This window comes from Trachypithecus francoisi, unplaced genomic scaffold (genome assembly GCF_009764315.1).
Source record: "Trachypithecus francoisi isolate TF-2019V2 unplaced genomic scaffold, Tfra_2.0 Lachesis_group17, whole genome shotgun sequence".
NCBI classification, from domain to species: domain Eukaryota; kingdom Metazoa; phylum Chordata; class Mammalia; order Primates; family Cercopithecidae; genus Trachypithecus; species Trachypithecus francoisi.
This window is the reverse complement of record NW_022681462.1, coordinates 29,936,375-29,952,748: the sequence shown is the minus strand read 5'-3', so window position 1 is coordinate 29,952,748 and position 16,374 is coordinate 29,936,375. Positions and strand designations below refer to the sequence as shown.

Sequence of the window (16,374 nt, the reverse complement as noted above, 5' to 3'; positions counted from 1 at the left end):
CCACCTCAAGTGGACAAGGCACTTACCAACAGGTAAGGGGGCATTACAGGAGAAGAGCATGTCTAACATGGGATTTTCTCTTCATTTTGAGGTAGATACAGGGTGATTTTCTGAATAAAAGATCCCAGTAGTAATGAAGCTTAAGCAAAACCAAAGCTGATTTTGGGTAATTTGGCCTCTGTTATCCCCAAACCAAAAGAGAAATATCTGGGAGTGTAGCTATCTCAGTGGACCTTCCTGGTCACAGGAATTTCAAGAGGAGAGGATGTTAGAAAGATAATAGGGACTCTGCTCTCTTCTTCAAACCCTCTTCCCTGTGTTCTCCTACAAAGATTGCTGATTTGCTCCTTAAACAAGAGATTCACTGCTGCTCAGCATGGCTCAGACCAACTCACACTTCATGCTGATCTCCTGCCTGATGTTCCTGTCTCTGAGCCAAGGTGAGATTTTTTCCCCCAGACCTCCTACAACCCCAGCTCTGAAGTCTTCCCTCCATCTTCATGTATAGGGTTCACTTGAAAAAAAGCAGAGCCAACATCGGGGTTGTTTTATGTTGTTCAGTGATCATTATGGCTGATCTCATCCCATTCAAAAACACCCTCATTTCATTCATGAGTTTGAGACAGAATTTAATAGGACTACTTATAGGTGACCATTGTGGTTGAGTTTATCTGATTGAATCTATATGTGATGGCAGTTGGATGTTTTTATGTAGTCATTGATAGGATGGAGAGCTAAGGCAAAATGTGCAGGGAAATCAAGAGAAACTTGAGAAAGGTGGAAGACTGGGTCTTTAAAGGCAGAAGCCTGAGCCTCAGAAATAAAAGGGAAAATGAGGACACATTTCTTTAGCCTATTCATTGCGAGCTCTTGTCTTGAGCAGAGGAAACTAGTAAAAAAAAAAAGAGATAGGATGCAGGGGGCAGAGGTGAGGAGTCATTCCAGTACACACTGTATCAGTATGTTCTTATAAAGGAAACTGAGAAGTCCCTAATTCACCTTCCAGCCTTTTCCTTCCCCTGAGAGTCTTTCTTAATTATCTCTTTTTTCCCCAGGCCAGGAAACTCAGACAGAGCTGCCTAATCCCCGAATCAGCTGCCCAGAAGGTACCAATGCCTATCGCTCCTACTGCTACTACTTTAATGAAGACCCTGAGACCTGGGTTGATGCAGATGTGAGTGAGGACGGCAGCAGGGAAAGGGAGGCTCATGAAGGTAGTGGCAGCTCCTAATTTGCAGTGTGTTCTGTGGCTGCAATGAGATAAGATTGATCCCTTCCTTATTCCACCACTGATCCAAAACTTCCCAATCTACTTTATCACATTATTTAACACATTCCCAGCACAGAGATACTGGTGGTCAGTGCCAGCATCATCAGGGACATTTCTGTGCTGTCCTTTTTCTGTTACATCCTCTGGAAGGTCTCAGTAGATCCTTCACACCTTCCTCCTCCACTGAGTGCTCCATTTTCTTCACCTACAGCTCTACTGCCAGAACATGAATTCAGGCAACCTGGTATCTGTGCTCACTCAGGCGGAGGGTGCCTTCGTGGCCTCACTGATTAAGGAGAGTAGCACTGATGACAGCAATGTCTGGATTGGCCTCCATGACCCCAAAAAGGTCAGTCTGCAGCCTCTTCTATCTCCTTATAAACATTTTTGAGACGTAAGAGGGACGTTTAAGGTCTGGCACCTCAAGCGCCAACTTTTATCTTTTTGTTTTTTTAAATAAAAGAAACCTCTTTATAGATCGTATAATGTATGAGTTGTGAAGTTCAGTGTAGGTAGTTAGAGACATGAGCTGAGGCTGAATTTTCTGGGCTCCTGGGAATTCATGTGCACAGTCATTGTGTCAACTTCTAGAAATGCATCTTTATGTACAACTTCCTCCCTATTTTGCTATTGTCTGTCTTGGAAGAGGTCCCTCTGTAGACTGTATAGGAAAAGAGTAGTGGGGGAGAATCTACTGCTGACGTTTGTTATACATTTTATACAAATGTATAAAACTGTACAGTAGTTCTTCACTATAAGTGTTATACTAAATAATATATAACACTTATAGTGTTAAACTTATAACACTTATAGTGTTAAACTAAATAATATATCAACAACTACTCTATAGCCAATGTTATGTTGGATATGAGAGTTCTGAGCTTCAGGAAAAAAATCAGGAACCACTCTCTATAATGGGCTTTTATGGGTCTCTGTATCAAACTCTGAACACTTATTATATGCTAGAAGAGGAGGAGGAATTTGGACATTCCAGAGAAGGAGCAAAAGCAGAGGAAATAATACGATGTTCATGGTGACAACAACGATTATTCTTTCCGCTATATCTTGGCCTGTTTCTGAGTGTGCACACAGGCCTGGTTATTCTATTGATTTTTGAGTGACCATGGCCCCTGTTCTGGCTCTTCTCTACCTAGAACCGCCGCTGGCACTGGAGCAGTGGGTCCCTGGTCTCCTACAAATCCTGGGACTTTGGAGCCCCAAGCAGTGCTAATGCTGGCTACTGTGCAAGCCTGACTTCATGCTCAGGTGAGAGGCAGACAATCTATCCACCTGTTGCCATTTCCTCCTGCTTTTCTCTGGGGATGAACATGGGAACTGGGATAGAGGAAAGGTGAGCTTCTTATCTGGAAAATAAAGGAATATTTCCTCTTGTTTTTTGTTCTGAGTCCTAGGAAGAGGAGGGGCTAACTTCCTTCTGATCCTCTCTGTCTGACTCTTCTCATTGTACTATAGGATTCAAGAAATGGAAGGATGAATCTTGTGAGAAGAAGTTCTCCTTTGTTTGCAAGTTCAAAAACTAGAGGCAGCTGAAAAATGGATGTCTAGAACCACTCCTGCAATTACTACGAAGTCAAAAATTAAACTAGACTATTTCTCCAACTCAGTTCAGACCATCTCCTTCCTAATGAGTTTGCATTGCTCATCTTCAGTACCTTTACCTGTCCCAGTCTTTAGAGCCCTGAAAAATAAAAACAAACATATTTTTCTCCATTGTTCTGTCTTCTGCATTTGCTCTTTCTACAGCCCATGCTTGGGTGGTTGGGGTGGGAATGATTGTCACACTCCAGAGCTTGCCCTGGCCCCTCCGCCTGTTACAACCCCACTCACATTTTATGTATGCCAGGCTTATGAACATGTGGTGGCCTTGTTTATGACAAGATAAAAAGATGAAGATTTTATCCGCAACACATGTTAGCATGAACCTAGTGTGAGTTACACAAATAATTAAATTGTTGATCCAGTCTGACTGGAGTATTTGATATTCCAGAAGAATTCGCATAGTTGGAGTCTGAGGAGAATACATCTGTTCTCAGTTATGCAATTTGAAGTCAGGACTGAAGTGATAAATTAAGGAGAATTGTCAGGTCTACAGTCCTGAGTGCATTAGTGGTACATTTTTGGAGGCCAGCCTGCAAAGTTTGTTAAATGCTGCTCCTTGGATGAATGAATAAGTAAATGATCAATTATGTAAATTAAATATACAGGCATACTTAATTGTCTCTTTAAATATCCTAACTCTCAATAAAGTCAAATTCTGAAATATTACTCTTAGTACTTTCACAAATTAATTGTGCAGGGACACAATTCAGCCCATAACATCAATCATATCAATAATAGAGTTAAATGTGATTTGATAACAAAGGAAACAAATTGTCAGCCTGGATTAAAGTAACAACAATGAAAACACGATTTAACTGTGTGCTATGTATGAGAGAAATGAGTTAGATTAAGACACAAATAATTTGAAAATAAAAGGAAGAAAATAAACATATTTTGCAAACAGAAACTATAAGAACACTGGTTTTTGTACTGTTCCTCAGTGTAATGCCTGTATGAGATTGCTGAATTTCTACCCTGTCCTAACTCTGCTTATCTTTAAGAAACAGAATGCCTGTGGTCAAAAGTTTCCTTTATAACCAGTCCAGCTGAGACTGGTTAGAATCAAGATCACCATCAAAGGACCTCAGAAAAATACCGGGTTCATTATGATCTCATTTCCATGCTAAATGACACTCATACCAGCACAATGACAGTTGACAATCACCCTGACAATGGCCAGAAGAAGCAATAAAGGTACAAAAAGGAAGGCACACTCCGATTCCAGGAAGTTCACAACCTATTTCCAAAAAAGACATGAACATTCCTCCCTTTGTTTTAAATGCCCAGTCCTTTCATTAGAGAAACCGTATATTTTAACCCCTTTATCCCTAACTAGTAGAGAAGCCAATTTGTGAGTCATGTTCCTGCTTCTCAATTCCATGGCCATCAAATAAATCCTGCAGTGCTTGACACTCACTTTCTGTTTCAAGTATTGGCTTTGTGACACCAAATAGGGAAGATTGCATCTTTGGGGGGACTTGTTTTGCCTGCAGCGATACTAATATCAGACATATTTGACTTTAAAGCAAACAATGTTACTTGAGAAGAAAAGGAGCATTTTATAATAATAAAGTAGTTAATCCTTCAGGAAGATGTCTCAAAATACCTGAAACAGGTGGAATCCACTGCAGTATGACAAAGCCGCTATAACCAGACTGTCCCTTTGGATTCCTCCTCTCTGGGGAGGACATCTCTGAAAGAAAGGCAGCAGCCACAGTCAGGGGCTTATAGAAAACTCCCATCTCCCTGGGACAGAGCACCTGGGGGAAGGGGTGGTTGTGGGCCAAACTTCAGCAGACTTAACTGTTCTTTTTTTTTTTTTTTTTTTGAGACAGAGTCTCGCTCTGTCGCCCAGGCTGGAGTGCAGTGGCCGGATCTCAGCTCACTGCAAGCTCCGCCTCCCGGGTTTACCGCATTCTCTCGCCTCAGCCTCCCAAGTAGCTGGGACTACAGGCGCCCGCCATCTCGCCCGGCTAATTTTTTGTATTTTTTTTAGTAGAGACGGGGTTTCACCGTGTTAGCCAGGATGGTCTCGATACTTAACTGTTCTTACCTGCTGACTCTGAAGAGAGCAGCAGGTCTCCCAGCACAGCATTCAAGCTCTGCTAAGGGACATATCGCCTCCTCAAGTGGGTCTCTTACTCCAGTGCCTACTGACTGGGAGATACCTCCCAGCAGGAGTCAACAGACACCTCATACAGGAAAGCTCCAGCTGGCATCTGGCAGGTGCCCCTCTGGGACAAAGCTTCCAGAGGAAAGAACAGGCAACAATATTTGCTGTTCTGCAGCCTCTGCTGGTGAGATATAGGCAAACAGGGTCTGGAGTGGACCTCCAATAAACTCCAGCAGACCTGCAGAAGAGGGGCCTGACGCTTAGAAGAGAAAACTAGCAAACAGAAAGCAATAGCATCAATATCAACTAAAAGGACACCCAGGAAAATCACTATCTGAAGGTCACCAACATTAAAGACTAAAGATAGATAAATTCATGAAGATGAGAAAAAAAGCAGTGTGAAATGGATGAAAATTCCAAAAACCAGAAAGCCTCTTCTCCTTCAAAGGACCACAACTCCTCACCAGCAAGGAAACAAAACTGGATAGACAATGAGTCTAACGAATTGACAGAAGTAGGTTTCAGAAGGTGGGTAATAACAAACTCCTCTGAGCTAAAGGAGCATGTTCTAACCCAATGCAAGGAAGCTAAGAACCTTAATAAAAGGTTACAGGAGCTGGTAACTAGAATAACTAGTTTAGAGAAGGACATAAATGACCTGGTGGAGCTGAAAAACACAGCATGAGAACTTGATGAAGTATATGCAAGTATCAATAATTGAATCAATCAAGCAGAAGAAAGGATATCAGAGATTGAAGATCAACTTAATGAAGTAAAGCTTGAAGACCAGATTAGAGAACAAAGAATGAAAATGAATGAACAAAGCCTCCGAGAAATATGGGACTATGTGAAAAGACCAAACCTACGTTTGATTGGTGTACCTGAAAATGACAGAGAGAATGGAGCCAAATTGGAAAACATACTTCAGGATATTATCGAGGAGAACTTTCCCAACCTAGTCAGAGAGGTCAACATTCAAATTCAGAAAACAGAAGATGGTAAAGATATTCCTCAGGAAGAGCAACCCCAAGACACATAACTGTTGGATTCACCAAGGTTCAAATGAAGGAAAAAATGTTAAGCGCAGACAGAGAGAAAGGCCAGGTTACCCACAAAGGGAAGCCCATCAGACTAACAGAGGATCTCTCTGCAGAAACCCTATGAGCCAGAAGAGAGTGGGGGCCAGTAGGCAACATTCTTAAGAAAAGAATTTTCAACCCAGAATTTCATATCCAGTCAAACTAAGCTTCATAAGCAAAGGAGAAATAAAGTCCTTTACAGACAAGCAAATGCCGAGGGATTTTGTCACCACCAGGCCTACCTTACAAGAGCTCCTGAAGGAAGCACTAAATATGGAAAGGAGAACCAGTACTAGCCACTGCAAAAACATACCAAGATGCAAAGACCATCAACACTATGAAGAAACCGCATCGACTAATGGGCAAAATAACCCGCTAGCATCATAATGACAGGATCAAATTCACACATAACAATGTTAGCCTTAAATGTAAATGGGCTAAATGTCACAATTAAAAGAGACAGACTGGTAAATTGGATAGAGTCAAGACCCATCTGTGTGCTGTATTCAGGAGACCCGTCTCATGTGCAAAGACACACATATGCTCAAAATAAAGGGATGGAGGAATATTTACCAAGCAAATGAAAATCCAAAAAAAAAACAAAAACAAAAAAAAACAGGGGTTGCAATTCTCATCTCTGATAAAACAGACTTTAAACTAACAAATATAAAAAAAAGACAAAGAAGGGCATTACATAATGGTAAAGGGATCAATGCAACAAGAAGTGCTAACTATCATAAATATATATGCGCCCAATACAGGAGCACCCAGATTCATCGAGCAAGTTCTTAGAGACCTACAAAGAGACTTAGACTCTCACACAATAATTGTGGGAGACTTTAACACCCCACTGTCAATATTAGATAGATCAACCAGACAGAATACTAACAAGGATATTCAGGACTTGAACTCAGATCTGAACGAAGTGGACCTATTAGACATGTAGAGAACTCTCCACCCCAAATCAACAGAATATGCATTCTTCTCAGCACCGCATCACACTTATTCTAAAACTGACCACATAATTGGAAGGAAAACACTGCTCAGCAAATGCAAAAGAATGGAAATCATAACATCTTCTCAGACCATAATGCAATCAAATTAGAAGTCAGGATTAAGAAACTCACTCAAAACTGCACAACTACATGGAAACTGAACAACCTTGATCCTGAATGACTACTAGGTAAATAATGAAATTCAGGCAGAAATAAATAAATTCTTTGAAACCAATGAGAAGAAAAACACAATGTACCAGAATCTCTGGGACACAGCTAAAGCAGTGTTTACAGGGAAATTTATAGCACTAAATGTCAATAGGAGAAAGCGAAAAAGATCTAAAATTGACACTTTAACACCACAATTAAAAGAACTAGAGAAGTAAGAGCAAATCATAAGAGCAATTCAAGAGCAAATTCAAAAGCCAGCAGAAGACAGGAAATTGAGATCAGAGTAGAACTGAAGGAAATAGAGACACAAAAAACCCTTCAAAAAATCAATGAATCCAGGAGCTGGTTTTTTGAGAAAATTAACAAAATCAATAGACCTCTAGCCAGTCTAATAAAGATGAAAAGAGAGAAGAATCAAATAGACACAATAAAAAATGATAAAGGGGAGATCACCACTGATCCCACAGAAATACAAACTACCATCAGAGAATACTACAAACACCTCTACACAAATAAACTAGAAAATCTAGAAGAAATGGATAAATTCCTGGACACATACACCCTCCCAAGACTAAACCAAAAAGAAGTCAAATCCCTGAATAGACCAATAACAAATTCTGAAATTGAGGCAGTAATTAATAGCTTACCAACCAAAAAAATCACAGGACCAGATGGATTCACAGCCAAATTCTAACAGAGGTATAAAGAAGGGCTGATACTATTCCTTCTGAAATTATTCCAAGCAATATAAAAAGAGAGGCTATTCCCTAACTCATTTTATGAGGCCAGCATCATCCTGATACCCAAACCTGGCAGAGACACAACAAAATAAAGAAAATTTCAGACCAATATCCCTAATGAACATCGATGCAAAAATCTTCAATAAAATACTGGCAAACCGAATCCAGCAGCACATCAAAAAGCTTATCCACCACGATCAAATCAGCTTCATCCCCCAGATGCAAGGTTGGTTTAACATACACAAATCAATAAACGTAATCCATCACATAAACAGAATCAATGACAAAAACCACATGATTATCTCAATAGGTGCAGAAAAGGCCTTTGATAAAATTCAACATCACTTCATGCTAAAAACACTCAATAAACTAGATATTGATGAACCATATCTCAAAATAATAAGAGCTATTTATGACAAAACTACAGCCAATATCATACTGAATGAGCAAAAACTGAAAGCATTTCTTTTGAAAACCGGCACAAGACAAGGATATCCTCTCACCACTCCTTTTCACCACAGTGTTGGAAGTTCTGGCCAGGGCAATCAGGCAAGAGAAAGAATAAGGGTATTAAAATAGGAAGAGAGGAAGTCAAATTGTCTCTGTTTGCAGATGACATGATTGCATATTTAGGAAACCCCATCATCTCAGCCCAAAAACTCCTTAAGCTGATAAGCAATTTCAGCAAAATCTGAGGATACAAAATCAGTGTGCAAAAATCACAAGCATTTCTATACATCAATAATAGACAGTCAGATCATGAGTGAACTCCCAATCACAATTTCTACAAAGAGAATAAAATACCTAGGAATAAAACTTACAAGGTATGTGAAGGACCTCTTCAAGGTGAACTACAAACCACTGCTCAATGAAATAAGAGAGGACACAAACAAATGGAAAAACATTCCATGTTCATGGTTAGGAAGAATCAATATTGTGAAAATGGCCATAATGCCCAAAGTAATTTATAGATTCAATGCCATTCCCATCAAGTTTCCTTTGACTTTCTTCACAGAATTAGAAAAAACTACTTTAAATTTCATATGGAATAACAACAACAAAAATGCCTGCATAGCCAAGACAATCCTAAGCAAAAAGAACAAAGCTGGAGGCATCAGACTACCTGACTTCAAACTATACTACAAGGCTACAGTAACAAAAATAGCATGGTATTGGTACCAAAACAGATATATAGACTAACAGAACAGAACAGAGGCCTCATAAATAACACTACATGTCTACAACCATCTGATCTTTGACAAACCTGACAAAAACAAGAAATGGGGAGGATTCCCTATTTAATAAATGGTGTTGGGAAAACTGGCTAGCAACATGCAGAAAACAGAAAATGGACTCCTTCCTTACACCTTATACAAAAATTAACTCAAGATAGATTAAAGACTTAAATGTAAGACCTAAAACCATAAAAACGCTAGAAGAAAACCTAGGTAATACCAATCAGGGCATAGGCATGAGCAAAGACTTCATGACTAAAACACCAAAAGCAATTGCAATAAAAGCCAAAATTGACAAATGGGATCTAATTAAACTAAAGAGTTTCTGCACAGCAAAATAAACTACCACATCACAGTGAAAATGCAGCCTACAGAATGGAAGAAAATTTTTGCAATCTATCCATCTGACAAAAGGCTAATATCCAGAATTTACAAGGAACTTAAACAAATTTAGAAGAAAAAAAACAAACAACACCATCCAAAAGTGGGTGAAGGATATGAACAGACACTCCTCAAAAGAACACATTTATGTGGCCAACAAACATGAAAAAACTCATCATCACAGGTCATTGGAGAAATGCAAATAAAAAACCACAATGAGATACCATCTCATGCCAGTTAGAATGGCAATCATTAAAAAGTCAGGAAGCAACAGATGCTGGAGAGGATGCAGAGTTATAGGAACACTTTTACACTGTTGGTGGGAGTGTAAATTAGCTCAACCATTGTGGAAGACAGTGTGACAATTCATTAAGGATCTAGAACCAGAATTACAATTTGACCCAGCAATCCCATTACTGGGTATATATCCAAAGGAATATAAATCATTCTACTATAAAGACACATGCACACATATGTTTATTGCAGCACTATTCACAATAGCAAAGATTTAGAACCAACCCAAATGCCCATCAGTAATAGACTGGATAAAGAAAATGTGGTACAAATTAGCCAGGCATGGTGGTTGGCACCTGTAGTCCCAACTACTCAGGAGGCTGAGGCAGGAGAATGGCATGAACCCAGGAGGCAGAGCTTGCAGTGAGCCAAGATTGTGTCACTGCACTCCAGTCTGGTTGACAGAGCAAGACTCTGTCTCCAAAAAAAAAAGGAAAGAAAATGTGGCACATATACAACATGGAATACTATGCAGCCACGAAAAAGGATAAGTACATGTCCTTTTTGGGGAGATGAATGAAGCTGGAAACCATCATTCTCAGCATACTAACACAGGAACAGAAAACCTAACACTGCATGTTCTCACTCATAAGTGGGAACCGAACAATGAGAACATATAGACATAGGGAGGGGAACATTACACACTGGGGCCTGTCAGGGGTTGGGGGATGGAGGGGCAACAAAGGGAGGAAAAGCATTAGGAGAAATACCTAATGTAGATGACGGGTTGATGGGTGGAGCAAACAACCATGGCACATGTATACCTATGTAACAAACCTGCATGTTCTGCACATGTATTCCAGAACTTAAAGTATAATAATAATAATAAAAAGGAAGCAAAACAAAATACGTGAAACAAAAACTGACAGAATTAAAAGGAGAAGTAGATAATTCAGTAGTAATACACCTCAATTCACCACTTGGAATAGTGAGTAGAACACTTAAAAGATCAATAAGGAAGTAGAACACTTGAAAATATTCTAATCCAACTGGATTATACAGACATCAGCAAAATGCCTCACCCAGCACCAGCAAAACATACAGAGTTCTCAAACATACAAGAAACATTCTGTAGGATAAACCATATGCTACCAATGAACAATTCAAAATGATATCAAGAAACAATTTCATTGCGTTAACATAGAAAGAATAAAATTTTTAGAAATTCACTTTTTAAAAAGTTCAAGTGTTGTATACTAAAAATGACAAAACACTGGTAAATGAAATCAGCAATCTAAATAAATGAAAATATATCTCTTGTTCAGTGACTAATATAATATAATATAATGGTGAAAATTCTCCCCAAATTGATCTATGGATTTATCACAATCCCTATCAGTGTCCCAGCTGGCCTTTTTGCAGAATTTGAGAGGCTGATTCTAAGATTCATATGGAAATTCAGAATAGCCAAAGTAATCTGGGTAAAGAAAAGCAACATTGGAGGGCATACGCTTCTAGATTTCAAAATTTACTACAAAACTACAATAATCAAGATTTTGTGGAATTGGCATAATGATAAACACAGATTTCAGCGGTAGAGAATTCAGAATCCAGGAATAATTTCTCTCATTTACAGCTAGTTTTTTTTTCTTTCTTTCTTTCTTTTTTTTTTTTTTTTGATAAACGTGTCATGGAAATTCAATGGAGAAGAATATTCAATGGGGTTCCTCCATGTTAGTCAGGCTGGTCTCAAACTCCCGACCTCAGGTGATCCGCCTGCCTCAGCCTTCCAATATGCTCGGATTACAGGTGAGAGCCACCATGCCTGGCCAATTTCTTACCATTTTTATGCTACACATAGAAATTAATTCAAAATGGATCACAGACAAATTTAAAAGATAAAATTGTCAAACACTTGGAAGAAATCATATAAGGAACCCTCAGTGACCTTGGAATGGGCAATAGTTTTGTGAAGTTATGACATCAAAAGCACAGGTGGTAAATATATACATATATACTTAAAATATAATAAATGTATATGAGATTTCAATAAAATTTACCAATTCTGTGCTTAAAAGGACACAATCAACAAAGTGAAAAGACAACTCATAGAATGGTAGAAAATACTTGCACATCATACATCTGATAAGGAATCTGTATATAAGATATATGTATATATAATATCTATACATATATCGTGCATATCTTATATGCAAGTCTCCATATCTTATACCTCAATACTAGAAGACAAATAATGCAATTAAAAATGAGCAAAATATTTGAAATATATCTCCCTAAATAAGATATACAAGTGGCCAATGAGACATGAAAATATGCTTAATTATGGAAAAATGCTCCATCATTAGACATGAGGAAAATGGAAACGAAAACCATAAGGAGAGTGTACCTCACATACCTACTAATAAGGCTATAATTAAAAAAATACAATAACAAGCACTGTTGATAATGTCGAGAAATTGCAATTCTCTACCACTGCTGGTGGGAAGTGTAAAACCACGGGGCTGATTTAGAAAACAGCTGACAACTTCTCAAAATATTAATCATGAAGTTACCATATGACCAAGCAGCTCTATTTCTAGGGACCTGTTCACTAGAAATGGAAACTTATGTTCACACAACAACTTGTGTACAAATGTTCTTAGCAGGATAATTTTTAACGGACAAAAAAAAAAAAAAGGAAATAATCTACATGTTGATCAAATTGATGTTTGGCTCCTTGCCACACCATGACTTTCACCCTCCAGTAATCAAATCCTTCTGTACTACTCTCTCCTTTCATGTCAGCGGGGCACAGTGACTAGATTCTGAGAAATGAAATATAGCAAAGTGATGGATGCCACTGCTGAGATTACGTTACAAAAAATATGATTTTCATCATGGATACTCAGTCAGCTTGTCACATTGTTCATGTAGAGGTTTTGAATTTCTGACGGATTATCTAAGTTTGTAATTTTTGCAGATTTTTAGTTCTTATATTTGATGTACCTTTATTCAGACCTGGTATTAAAGGTATAATATATTCATGAATGAACCGGAAACCTTCCTCTTTTATAGGCTTTTCTGATAGCTTGTGTAAGATTGGGATTATCTGTTTATTGAAGACTTGTAAGATCTCTCAGGCCTCAAAACTTTCAAAGTACTATGAACAGGGTTACTTATTTTAATTCGTGTTTGTAGCTTAAATGGTTCTTTATGTATTGAAGCTTAAATTTTAATTTGTTTAATGACTGTAGGTCCATTCAATTTTCCTACTTTTTGGAGTGAGTTTGATAGACTTTTCTAGAACATTGTCTCTTCTCTCTAAGTTTCAAAAATGTTTTATGATAAACCTATTCAAAGTTTGTGTTACTGATTTTTTTATTCTTTTCTCCAGAAGTTGCTGATGGTAAATGCAGTTTGTTTTTTTTTACTACTCACGACTTAAACAAATGATCCTAATGACCTGTCACTTAGTGGACCCCTACAGGTAGAATCTGCAGATGAAATCCTTTCAGCTAAGTTCCTTCTGGTTCAATTTAGAATGGGGTTAAGCTATAAATATTACAAAATTAAAAATAAAATGGCTAAATATGATTAAAGTTTATCTTATGTTAAAAGATGCATAGGGATGGTACAGAATTTGTACAATTATCAGCTAACTTGATCCTTTTCACCCTTCTAAACCAATATATTTTGCAGGTAAATAATTCCTACAGATGATAGTTTTGAGTGATCTTTTAAAAAAAACTTGTAATTCCCAAATAGATACATTAAGCCCAAAATGCATATATTCTGGATATGTACTTAAATACTTGTATCCAGAATATATATCATATATATACATATCTCACACATAAAGACCAAATTGCATTTGTAAACTCTAATGCAAAATAGTCTAAAATATTCTTAGCGTGATACAACGACACATCATGTAAATGATTGGTTCTGATATTGGTGAAGAAGGAGTGAGGGATATGAAGTAAGCATTCTTCCAGTCTTAGTCCATTTGTGCTATTACAACAGAATACCTGAGACTGAGTCATTGATAATAGACAGAAACTAATTTTCTCACAGTTTTGGAGGCTGGAAATCTAAGATATAGTTACTACATCTGGTGAGGACCTTATTGCTACATCACCGCCTGACAAAAGGCAAAAGGGCAAAGAAGCAAAGAGGGCCAAACTCTCTCTTTTATAATGGCGTTAATCTTACTCACGAGGTCCAAGCCCTCAGGACTCAATCACTTCGTAAAGATTCCACCTCTTACTGAAAATGAAATTCCAACATAAGTTTTGTGGGGGACAAATGTTAGAGCTTCTCCTGATTCGCCTATCATCTTCATTTGTCTGGGCTCTAGTTAGTACTTGTCTCCTCAATTACTATAACGGCTATTTGTTAAATGGTCATCTCATTGCCTTCTTTACTCTTTACCTTAAAACATACACAGACAGACATTAGGCTTTCATTTTAGGTTTGTGAATATACTATGCCTTGGAGGCATGCTGTTGTTTATCTGAGGAGAAGATCTTTTCATGTGAGGTAGAATCCAGTCTCAGCCTGCAAACTCTCTCTCTTTTCCTAAGTTTAAGATCTTAGGGCAGTTTATATTTCTGCTGCTGCTGTAACTAGTGTCAATGTGTGTTTGGAAATGCCCATGTTGTTTCATAGGTGGTGGCTCTAAACATGTCTCGTGGTTTAGCTTTTCATGTTTTAGATTCAAGGATCCACTACTCTTATTAAAAAGGTAATTTACTCAGATCTTAAGGCTCAGAGTTGTTGGATCTTTCTTCAAACCAAATTTGACCCTACCGCCCATAGAGTTATGGTGGCCAGCTGGCAATAGTCCTTGCCAGAGTGATTTCTCCCTGGGAGTCTCAGAGAAAGAGATCAAACCCCATCAGCAACCTCAGTTGATTAGTTAACTGGTCCAGCAACTGAATAGTAGAGACAATGTATTCACAAAACTAACTTTGACTATGTTTGTCTGTGAAGTGTATGCATGGAGAAAGTGAGATGGTGGTTAGGAGACTTGAGAGACTAAAGACACTCAGAGGAGGATATGACAATTACTTGAGCTTTCCTGTGGAGACAAGGTTGTGGATGGGAAGCTTTTCCAAAATAACCACAAGGAAAACAGCTGCTGGCATCTGCAGAGAAACGAGAAGCAAAGTGGTAGAAGGAACATCAGGCTGGGAAGTGGATTGGCGTTTTAGCTTTTTTCCCCACAACCATTGTACAGTGGTTCAGACACTTAAATTCTCTGAACCCCTGTCCTCTTGTAAGAGGGAGAAATGAACCACATGTGATTTCGTCCATGTATAACTTTCCAGTCTTTCCAGTTGTTTCAGAATTTTGCAGCTTTTTCAGGGTGAGTGATAGAGCAGAGAGGTGAAGAGCACAGATCCTGGTGTATCATTGGAACCTAACGCTGTCTGTGCCACTTGCTGTAATTACTGTGCCATCCTGGGCAAGTCACTTTACCTTTCTGTGCATGAAGGTTTTATCTTTTTGCCACTGGTATCTATCTTCTACGTAGGGAGACTGAAAAGGAATCAACATATTTAAAACATTTATATTTTTCAGAACATGAAAATCATAGTGCAAGTGTTTGTTAAAATGAAATAATATGGACCTACTCTGGACTAGAAAAGGGTGTATTTGAACACTTTGTACCAGAATTATAGTTTAAGCTTTAATCGTCGCTATCATGTGTTTAGCAGAAAGACAATAGTTTTCAGAGGTTGTTAAGTTGCATGAATTGTCATTACCATTACTTTACTTTCCTTCCTCCTCACTGCATCTGGCAACAGTTCTGAGGAGGCATTAGAGTTGATTTATTAATTGGGGCAGTGAGGTGTAAGGTGCAGTTCCCAGAACCCTTTAGCTTCTTCCATTGGAGTTTCTCCTTTCAGTGCATGCCTGGTCAGGAGAGGTGGCCTCCATGATGAATGATGTTAGCTTGTGTCTCTCCCTTTCTCCATCGTCCCAAGCAGGATGCTCCACTTCTTCTCCTGCTGCCTCCCTCGTCCCACAGATGATTCTGCTCCAGGCTCACACACTTGGTGCCCCTCCTCCCAGGGTCCTCCCCTCACACCCATTATCATCATTCCTGGAAGGTCTCTGCTTCTTCCTGGACTGCTCAGCGCCCTGGGAACTGGGCATCTCGTTGCTGCTGGGGAAGGGCAAAGCCTGCCCTTGACTTGCACAGTTTGCCAAGTTGTTTGTGGAAGGGAACTCTTATGTGACCACTCCCAGGATGTGCCTGGAAGAGGCTTCCCCTGATGCTGGGCTTTCCTTGCATCAGTGCCCTCTGTAGGGCCTGTGAACTTCTCTCATTGCCCTCTGCTTAAAATTCCAATTTAAGACCTTCTTTATAGACAGGGATTCGCAGGAAAATAGCTTCTCTTCTTGGATTTGAGGAATTCACAACTTTTCTTAGACTCCATACTCAAATTAAAAAGCAAATAATGGAGTTTCGATATACTATGTGTTTTTGAATGCTCAAGGATGCAAGACTTAGAGACTCTGAGAGAGAT

At 38.8% G+C, this 16,374-nt stretch overlaps 1 protein-coding gene across 1 annotated transcript; it reads left to right on the top strand.

Annotated features, from left to right (window-relative positions):
- Positions 1 to 327: 327 nt before the first annotated feature.
- LOC117062094 (lithostathine-1-beta) lies at positions 328 to 2,996 on the top strand. Its single transcript, XM_033175256.1, has 5 exons — positions 328 to 440; positions 1,056 to 1,174; positions 1,482 to 1,619; positions 2,425 to 2,536; positions 2,744 to 2,996. Exons 1-5 carry the CDS (start codon positions 377 to 379, stop codon positions 2,809 to 2,811), a joined length of 501 nt encoding a protein of 166 aa, XP_033031147.1. The 5' UTR covers positions 328 to 376; the 3' UTR covers positions 2,812 to 2,996.
- Positions 2,997 to 16,374: the final 13,378 nt, after the last annotated feature.

What these genes read in the sequence shown, in the direction of transcription:
- LOC117062094 (XM_033175256.1), top strand. Translation starts at nt 377, where the DNA reads ATGGCTCAGACCAACTCACACTTCATGCTGATCTCCTGCCTGATGTTC. An exon ending in AGACCTGGGTTGATGCAGAT is followed by an intron (nt 1,175 to 1,481) that starts GTGAGTGAGGAC and finishes CTTCACCTACAG; the next exon opens with CTCTACTGCCAGAACATGAA. An exon ending in GCCTCCATGACCCCAAAAAG is followed by an intron (nt 1,620 to 2,424) that starts GTCAGTCTGCAG and finishes TTCTCTACCTAG; the next exon opens with AACCGCCGCTGGCACTGGAG.